This window comes from Limulus polyphemus, unplaced genomic scaffold (genome assembly GCF_000517525.1).
Source record: "Limulus polyphemus unplaced genomic scaffold, Limulus_polyphemus-2.1.2 Scaffold186, whole genome shotgun sequence".
In the NCBI taxonomy this organism is placed as follows: domain Eukaryota; kingdom Metazoa; phylum Arthropoda; class Merostomata; order Xiphosura; family Limulidae; genus Limulus; species Limulus polyphemus.
Genome location: NW_013665796.1, coordinates 798359 through 808883, shown reverse-complemented (window position 1 = coordinate 808883; position 10525 = coordinate 798359). Strand labels below are relative to the sequence as shown.

Sequence of the window (10525 nt, the reverse complement as noted above, 5' to 3'; positions counted from 1 at the left end):
TGCTTCAGTCTATCAACTGTTCAACGTAGGGAATACTGCTTAAATCTTCATTAATAAGAACTGAAGAAAAAGGAGCATTTAGTAATCTATCCATCTCATAATCATTACAAATGAACCTTTTTTATCATCCCTTGGAGGCCTTACTCCAATTCTAATATTTTTTTTTACCCTTATTGTATTAATAGAAATTCTTACTGTTAATATTACATTTTCAGCCAACCATTTTTTATACATCCATTTTGATATTCTAGTTTTGTTTCACCAACTCTCTTGATCGTAATTTTCTAAATCTACTGTCTTACCAGTCAATTTAAATTTCTTAAAATTGTGATGATTTTTTTAACTTTTATCCCTTGTATCTTTTGTGACCGGTTCTGGTTGTTTACTTGCAGCCACCTTTTTCTTTCTATAAGAAATATGTTTATCTTGAAGAGTTAAAAATTTTTCCTATTTGATCAGTTTCTCCAATTAACTTGGCTGTCCAATTCACAACATCAAAATTTCCTTTTTTCATACTTGTAGCCAAAATGTCATTATTCCTGATCTCCATGTGCAGCAAAACATGAATCCTAATAGAGCAGTGATCACTTGCACTCAAATATTCTTTAGTTTTCACCGTCTCAATCATTTGTAAATTATGACAGATTGGTGAAAGAAACCATTATGAACAATTCCAAAATCTTTCTTTCTCATGGTTAGACTCTTAACATTTCCCATAAACATATAGTTACTTGAAATGACTATCACTATGAGACAAACACACAAGTAGTTAACTCTTGTGTGAAAAAAAAAGTTCAGATTCATTTTGATGGCATATTGTATAAACATTTCATATAAAAATGTGTACTACATTATTAAAAAACACCATGCTTTGAGTTTCCATAATGTTGTTACAGAAGTTGCTTTTGCTTACAAAGTGTTGATATTAACATGACATGTAATACAACTTGAAACAAAAAGAAAAGTATTTAAATTGGAAGTTTTTAAGGAATGTAAACTATACCAGTTAGTTTGAAACTTAAGTATTTTAACTTTTTTGTAAAGCAGGCTCAGCAAGAAGTAAAACATTTTTCAAGACTTTCACATCCAAATGTTGTCAATTATAAAACCTCCTGGATAGAAAATGATTTGAGTAAGTGTTTATTTTTTTCTCATTAATTTAGCCATGTCTCTCTTGATTCAAGTGTAGTTAAGATATGAGTAATTAATTACAGATGCATTTTTTTTCTTAAATCAATATTTTAGTTGCCATGTGAACTAACAGTGTGTATGTGTACATATACACTAGATTGTTAGTTTTGTTAGCTGTGTTTTTTTAATATTTACTTTTAAATTAAGAAATGAACTAACATATAATACTAAAATTTGAATTATAATCTACAATTTGATACCAAAGTTATTGACATTGATTCATAAAATAGTACATCAGTAAAATTATTAATGCAAGTCAATAAACACTATGACATAGCCTTTGACACATGACCCGTTGCGATGGGGTTAAATTATACTTTTACTTTCTAGGTGATTTGAGGGGGAAATCTTACAGAATTTTTTAAAATAATATTGTCATATGTGCCCTCATAGAAACAAGATATTGGTTGGAAAGGAATAAAGTGATGTTAAGGATTCAAATTTTCATCTTGTATGTATATAATACATGCAAGAGGGTTATTTTTTTATATCTAAATAAAAGAGAATTTCCTTCAATCTCTTAACATGAATGTACATTGTTACTTTGTAAATCTTCATGGATTTTTTTGTCATATTTTTATACTTTTTGTGCTTTTACTTTTATAATAACAGAAATAGAAAGAAATGTGTTAGCAAATACATTTCTATAATGTGTTTTAAGTACAATCATGATGTTTGTTTTTGCATTAGCTGAACATGTGATAAACTCAGCTTATTTTATTGATTGAGAAGATGTTAAATTACAAGGGCGAATTAAATATAAGAGTCATAAAAGTTGTGAAAAAAATTTTTTTGAATGAGGAATTTTATACAGGTTTTATGGAAATTAGTTTTTGGACATTGGTTTTGAAAAATTAGTGGCATCACAGGGCAGGGTAATTTGTTTTGAGTTGTATCAACATATTTATATTTACATAATCATCTCACTGTTAACTCACAACTTATCTTGATGAGAGGGTAGTACCAAACACCTTTTGTGTTATCAAACAAATCTGGTGCTGCTTTTAAAAATCATGAACATTTGATGTTGTGGTGTTTTAGTCTCTTTCACAATCACCATTGTTTACCATATATATGTTCTTACAGTTTTTAATGAAATAAGGTAGGTTTCCATGAAATCTAATATAGTTTTAATATTATGTATTTCTGTTTGTTTTACAAGGTCCACAAAGTTCTGAAGATACTTCATGTGAAAATGTTTCAAGTTTAGAAACCAGCAGTGATAGGTTTGTATAAAAATGTGCAGCTCATTTTTAACAAATTTTTTTCCACTCAATTTTCAACTTTTGTATTATATAAGAAGTTCCTTGTTTGTGAATTTTTTAATGCATTTGAAAATTGTTTAAAAATGTATACTCATCTCTCTGCACAACATAGAGATGTTACTTCATGCCACTACCATGAAGACTGATAGCACATGCCACAAGCATTGAACAAATATCCCACCCCTACACATATTAACATGTACTGCACCAGCCCAGGATATAATCTTCATTAGACTAGAGTTATACACCAATAGTAGGCTTATACATCTCCATGTGCAGTAATCCCCATGAGCACTAGAATTGGAACAAAGGCTCATACTTTCCTTGGCACTGCTTTGTTCAAATATGTTTTTTCTTCAGAATTAACAGGGTTTTTTGTATTAATTATTTTAATCTCCTTACCTATTCTTTGTGTAGTCTTTCATTTCTTAATTTTCTGGATTATGACAAACAAGGAGACTTAATTCCAAAACATACTTACTCTACGCTGACACTTTAGCTATTCTTTGACATTGGCTTTGCCTATCTAAACATTGGACTTGCATGCTTCAGTCTTTTATACCCCACTTAAATGCTCTAGGCAATATCTAATTTGCAAATCCCTCCACCTGCTCTAATGTGCCCTCTATCCTGACACAATATATAAACATCTCACTCAGATAATGGAATCACTTTTTCTCGACAAAGCATAGGTCATGGTTTTGTCTGATGAAGTGCTGTCGTTTGTTCCATTATGTATTTCGATTTTTGTGTCACCTTGTAGATTTCCATATAATTATAATTTCCTATAAAAAAAAAGTGGACATGATGTTTGTGGGTATGAATTCCCATATTACCGTTGTAAGCACGGCAGTTAATCTAACTTCCTCTTTCACCTTTGTTATCTAGCATCTCTCTATGGTTGGGGTGGGGGTGGGGTCTGTCGGTGTTTTGATCCATTGGGAGATGGAAACTTACAATCGGCCCTGGGGGGGTGTTTTTCTCCTGGGGCCTCAGAAGTTGCCTTTTTGTTGATCCTAGTTATTCTGGGGAGAATTTGGACTCGATTTTTTGTGTTTTTCTTTACTAAGTCGGCTTCTCACAAATCCAATTTGGATCAATCACCTCCTACTTCTTTTCTTTAATTCGTCATTTAGGTTATGAGATTTTGGGGCTTTTCTCTGTGACCTTTAAGTCTACTCCTCCCTTGATGGTGGAACGGTTGATGAGGGGGGACTATTTTTCCTTCTTCACCTGATATTCCTGGTTCATGGTGAGAGATTTACTGCTTGATGGAATAGATATATCTTGTACCCTCGTTTGTCTATTTGCATGCTTTGGCTTTTCACCTTCAGGGGGATGTCTTTTTTTCTATTCCACAGACTAAAATTATTTAATTTTGGATATATGGGGTTCCAGGTTGGTTCATGTGATCAATTTGAACCAATCAAATGTTTTTGTATTTGTTTGCTCCTCACTCTTGCTCTGTGATGTTTCTTTCCCTGCAAATTGTTGGCACCCTATCAGTGGTCCACACATTATTTTGTGGATGAATAGGGTCACCTACTGACTTATACGTTGGTCATATTGCCTGCTACTGTTCCTTCTGTAGAGATACCTTGGTGAAGGGACTTTGTCTACCTGCTGTAGCTTCAGGGTGTTACATATGACTTTTTTATTATCACTTCATGTTCGCAGGTGTCCCAGAGACATTTGTATTGCAAATTGTCATCACCCGTTTGCTTATTTTGTTGTTGTTGTTGACCTCTCAATCTTTTTTTGGCTCTAGTAGCTGAATAGGCTCAGACATTAATTTCAGGGCCACTTTGTTTGGGCTGACCAACGCTGTTAGCATCAGTATCAACCTGTGTGTGTGTGTGTGTATGGGAGCAGTCAGAGTGAGATTATAACTTTCGATGGACACCTGGTATTCCTTCACTGGAGATCCATGGGCACTTCTGGTATTGAGGTTGGTCTTCCCATACAATTCTCAACCTCCATTATCCTCTCACCCTGTGGCATTTCCACCTCCACCTGACCAGTGGGGTGTGGATTCTCATTTCACAGCTATCAGAGTTACTTATCACAGGAATGGTAGTGACAGTTGATCCCGTCCTTTCGGGATTTTTCCTTAAATTGAAAATGTTAACTTTTAAACATTTCAGTTAGAACTTGGATTAGAATTATCTTCACCTTGATTTTTTTCTTTTAACTGAATCTGTAATTTTAGGACAAGTGTTCCATTGTGTGTGATTTCTTTGCCGATACGATTGCCTATTGTTTTAATACAGTGTACAGGTTTTTTTATGTACCCTTCAATATCATCATTATGCCATTAAAAAAATTGGTTTTGTGGATCATCTAGATTATGAATTAACTCTTGCTAAGGGGTCGGTCAAAGTGACCAAATTCAAAACCATTTTGTATTCATTAAGGTGTCCATGCTATAACTTTTAATACAATATATGTGTCTTCAAAAAATTTAGCAGATTTTTAGTAAACCTTACAAGTCTTTTGTTCACACAAAATTTGTTCTTGAATATATTGAATCTTTTTTTTTTTCACTAGGCTGAGTGCAAAGTGACTTTAATGTCAAGATTAAAAATACTTCATCTAAAAAAATCTCAAATTTCATTTGCATAATCTCTAAAATGTCCCAAATATATTTCAAACATTTTTTTCTAGTAAAACTTGATATTTTATCTGTTATTTTTTCTACCCTAACTATACAAGTTTGGTAAATTTGACCAACATCATAAACACCAAAAATAAAATTTGAAATAAATCTAAATTACTGTTCTTTTCTTTCTAGAATTACCATGAAACCACATTTGTTTATCCAAAGTAGCTTCAAACACTTAACAGTATACATGTATTTATACTTGAAATTTATTGTTTTATTGCCCTTTGAACCATGTCTAACTAATATTCATGCCATATAAGTTGTAAATCAAGTGGCAAATGTGCAGCTCACATTACGGTATCCATTTACATAATCACTAGACAACTTGTGAGCTGCTTGCAAGCCTACCTCATGAAAAATTATTATTATTATTCTTTATTTTACCATATCTAACCTAAAAATTTTTCCAGTTTCACATTTTAGTTACTTTTATAATAAGTAAGGAATACACTGAAAATAAAAAATAAAGTACTTACCTGGATTTCCTTTTTTTTATGTCTATGATGGTTGATGATACTTAACCCCACTTTTTTAATGATACTACTGCATTAAATAATTTTTACTTTATTAAATAATGCATCAAAGAATACAGAATAATCACATGCAAAAAGCAGACAATGTCCCATAACTATCACCTGTTTTTCTGGCTTTCTAACTATGCAACAAGAGCAAAGTGACCAGATTTTCTGGAGTCCAAAGTGCAATACATAACTTATGAATAAAAAATTGGTTGCATTAAAAAAAAACTTCTTTCATAAAATAAGCATATCATCTTATTAATATACTTTTCATTAGATATTATTATTTTTTAACAAATCAGGAGGGCATTTTGGAGACATGCAATAGAAAAGAATGACATTCATGAAAAATACATACCATCTAATCATTACAGTTCTTCTTTGAAAATATTTCCTTAAACAACCTAAAATATTTTGGACATTCAGTGCATATCCTGAAATCAAACAAACTAATTTCATATTGTTTTGTCAGTTATAACAATATTACTTCATACTGAATGCTAGTGCACGACATTTCAATGATTTTATGGTATAAAGGTCAATGACTAATGCCTAAGGGTGTTTTATGAAACAATTAACAAGGTAATTTGATATTATTACATCCTTAATAAGTATATGATTATCTGTTGTCATATAAAATTAAAAACTTGAAATATGTATTAAAATTGGATTATTAGCTACATTTATATGGCAACTCTGTTTGTAAACCATGATAAGGAAGTAGTTTAATTAACTTTTAAATGTAACTCACTAAAACCTTGTGACCTGCGCAGAAAAAAAATGCAGGTAGCAAGAGGGTTAATGTTTCTATATTTCTGATATTTCTTGAAGTTCTAACACTCTTCAACTGTAATGGTGACTAGAGGCACTAACAACTAGTGTTGTTACCACCTTTGTGCTTCAGGTAGTTAATTCCATCCTAATCTTGTATTCAGGATTTCTGACCTCCTCCTGTTACTTCAACTGAGCCTGTCCCATCTTTCAATGAGCTTCACCAGTGTTGTTTCTACAATTTTTTGGATTCTAGTTCCTTCTTCCTCATGCAGATCATAATCCCATTTTCATCCATCAATGCTTGGAATAAACAAATGTGTCTTTTGTTTTCTCTTTTTTAGCTTTTTTTTTCTTTCCTGAATCTCTGGCTACCTTATTGCATGAGCCTCTTTCACTCGATTATCTTCTCTTTTTATTTCTTTTTCTCTTCCTCACCATCTACTGATCTTTGTGTCATTCAACTTCTTCACTGTCTATCCACACTTCATCTTCTTTTAGAGGTTTTAAGCCACAACACTACCAGCATTAGTGGGATACTTGCATATACCTTTTTTCCCCACCATACCCTTGATTTTCTTCTTCCATTGTGTCCCAGTTAACCTGGTTTCTTCATTTCTGGAATGTACTTTGTCAGGATGTCTTAATTTCTCTCATTTGTTTCCCTCAGTCCTTTCTCAGGGGCCTTTGTGTTGTCATACATAAAGATTGTGTACAAACTTGTGTCCATTTTCATTTGTGCCACACTCACTCAAAGTCAGGAAAGTTCAAGCAGTTGCTTTGCAGTTCATTTTCTGGTGAGCCTCCAGTTATAATGCAGTCCCCATATGATTATCCTAGAGGAAAATCATTGTTTCTGAGAATACCACATACCTAAACAGCAAACAAACCTCTTAAATGCGTTATTTTCAAAGAAATTCTAGAGGCTCACTAAAGATGTGGAGGGTTTACAGTATTTCATACAAAATATTATAACTTCTTAATTAGCTATAGTTGAATGATTTGCAGTTTAGTCCAATTGATATTTGAGTTTATAATATAAGAATTGAGAGGCTGGATTATTGAAGGTTATTATTTTTAAGTTTTTTAAATTTCTACTTGTACGTACTTTTACTTGTGATTGTTGTTAATTTCATGTTTCTTAACATTTTTGCTTTTCTAGGGTTTCTGAAGATTCTTTAATATATTTCAAAAATTCCCCAATGTTCTTCGAAGAAGAAGAGGGAAAAGATTACTCTGTGCCACGCATTGGAGTTTGCCAAACACAAGAAGTTCAAAAACTCAGTTCCTCAAAAGTTATAAGCACTTGCTATCCTACACCCGCTGAAAGATGCTTTAATTCACAGTATAAAGATTCACTCGTAAAGATAACAGAAATAACAAGCAAAACTCAAAGTTCATCATCATCTCTACTGAATACTAATGCTTCTGAATTAGGTGAACATGATTCCATAAGTTACAATGATGAAGGCCTGTGTGATAAATCCATAAATTCAAGTGTAGAGGATTTGCCTCATTACAAAAATCAAAATACAAGATTCAACTCAAAAAGTTACTCAGGATTTGAGAAAAGAGAAACTTGTATAGTTTTGAAAACAATGGATCATTGGTCAATGCCATTAGTAAAGGAGTCAGGTCTTCTAGCATTGGACCGTTTTCAAAATGGAAGTGCGTGTATCAGTATGTTGAGGAACCTTGTAAGTGGCAATAATATATATTTTTTTGAGTATCTAAAGAATCTTTTAACTAATTTGTAAGTTTTTGTTTTGTTTCCTGCAATGTTAGTTTTTCCTGATTACACACATAAAAAAAGATGAATATATGAAAAGAAGCAATCCCCATAGCTATTCTGTGTCTATATCTTGTCCAACTATTATAGGTAGACTTTTGAAAGTACTGAAGTTACAGGGCTTCTTCTTATTATTATTTTTTTAAATTATTTTCTGTGCCTACATGTTTTCCTAACATCATGAGTAAATCTAATAGGTAGAAATACATGAAGTTATATAAATGTATTTGAAAATTAGCTATCTACTATCTAGCGAAACCACAGCCAAGATGATTATTGTCAGTAGTAAGTTTGTAGTAAGATGGAAACATGCATTAGGTTTCATGGTGTTCACCTGGGGGGACTCTGAGGCTGCAGTTAAGGGTGACCCTGGTCATTCTGGATAGAATTTCGTTATGCTTTTTCCATCACCTTCATATATTCTGCTAGCTTCTCAGTCCCCCAATGCAACAGTGGTAAGTTTACAGGCTTACAAAGATGAAGTCTGGGGTTTGATTCCCTATCGTGGACATAGCAGATGGCCCAAAGTTGTTTTGCTCCAACAAAACAAACTTACCTGACAACATGTTGTTCCAAGCAATAGTAATCAGAACAGTCTTTGAATGACATCAAAATGAAGGCCACTCTGGGATAAGTTGCCTCCAATTTGTTTTTTCAGTTGCTCCATTCAGTTTGATGGTTTGGGTCTTTCCCCAGTGACTTTTAAGCCTGCATTTACTTGATGGCTGTAAGGTCTGGTAGTAAATATTTAGTTTTCACTCTATCCACAGACATTATGGTTCATGCAGGGAGGTTTCCTGGTCAGTTATGTGATGGGATAGCTATGCCTTTTCCACCACTGTTGTCAGAACTACATGATTTTGCCTACTACTGATAGGTGGAAGCATATTCCTACTCAAATAATACATCTGATTCACTAAATTTTCTAAGGTGGAGTTTGGTATGCTATGGACTTATAACTCTAACAGCCAATGTGTTGTTTTCTTAACACTAAACTTTGTTTGAAGACTAACTTCATTGATGATGACTTGCAACCATTGTTAGCATACACATTGGTTCAGTTGTCGTCTTCTACATTCATCCCTGTTGTTGTTAGCCTCTCGACTTTTATTGGCTCCTACAGGGGATCGTAGTTCTTCTCCTTTTTGAGGATCCAGACCCCCAACATTAGCCCCTCAATGCATTGGTACCCAGAATATATTCTGTCCATATCCACGGGTTCCACTGCTTGGTCAGAATGCCACCAGCATTGTCAGTGATTATTGTATGCCTTCGTGGTCTGTAGGGGCTGGGCTCTGAGAATTTCTAGACATAGAGTAATCTTCACCATGGATCCATGGGCACTACAGGTCCTTGTGTCAGGATTAGTCGTTCAGTTCACATCTTCTTCACCATTATCCACCCAACCTGTAGGGTTTCTGTTTTCTGCAGAACCTCAGGTTTCGGAATTTATTTCTATGGCTGTCAGAGTTTGGTTGGTCTGGGGGTTGAAAGAAAGAGACATGTCAGTTCTTCCAGGGTTTTATTTCTGTCAGTTGTTGGGCATAAGAAGACAGGAGATTGGTGTCCAGTGATCGATTTTGTATGTCTATATCAATGCCTGGATTCTCCAACGTTCATAAGTGACTCATTCTTTTATCTCAATTGGCATTTTTTACTAAGATTATGGATGTCTAAGTTCAATGTAGTCAGTTCCTATGTGCATATTACCATAGTGGAGGCTTCCCACCACTATTGACATTTTCTGTATGTCCGGATTTAAAAATCTGTTCTTTGCCAATTGTCAAAATAAAAAGGCTTTTAGTTGTATTTCTTAATAGTATGAATATATACTATGTTGTTGTTGGGCTTAGGATTATTCTACAGTAGGTGTTTGTGACTTGTTAGTGATAAATTCAACGATGAATAAACAGCATACATTTCACTTGTTTTCAATATAATATATATATATATATATATATTCAGAACAAGTTAACTTATGTACAATAAATTATTCAACACCACAGATATTATGGACATATCATAAATACTATATATGTAATTCTCTCCTTGTCAAATATCCACTTAGGCCTATTCAATTACTTTAGAATTTCAGTTGACAAGCTGAACTACCTTCTCTATTTTTATCGCATTAGTACTCTCTGTGATTCACTTAAAATTGTGGCACAATTTATCATAATTGTTTGGTCTTCTTTATTTTGAAGATCCTCTGTTCCTTTTGTCAAAGTGCACTCAGGCTGATTCAATTACTTTAGAATTTCAGTTGACAAGCTGAACTACCTTCTCTATTTTTATCGCATTAGTACTCTCTGTGATTCACTTAAAATTG

General features: G+C 33.3%; 1 protein-coding gene across 6 annotated transcripts in view; it reads left to right on the top strand.

Annotated features, from left to right (window-relative positions):
• The window catches only part of LOC106478168 (eukaryotic translation initiation factor 2-alpha kinase 1-like), a 78760-nt gene that overhangs the window by 37896 nt on the left and 30339 nt on the right, over positions 1-10525 (top strand). For 4 of the 6 annotated variants that reach the window (XM_022381710.1, XM_022381713.1, XM_022381712.1 and 1 more), the window contains 3 exons: positions 1045-1132; positions 2354-2417; positions 7570-8104. In XM_022381710.1, coding sequence (XP_022237418.1) covers positions 1045-1132; positions 2354-2417; positions 7570-8104 — 687 coding nt within the window. The remainder of the gene's footprint in view (positions 1-1044; positions 1133-2353; positions 2418-7569; positions 8105-10525) is intronic. The other 2 variants (XM_022381711.1, XM_022381709.1) reach the window with 1 other exon arrangement.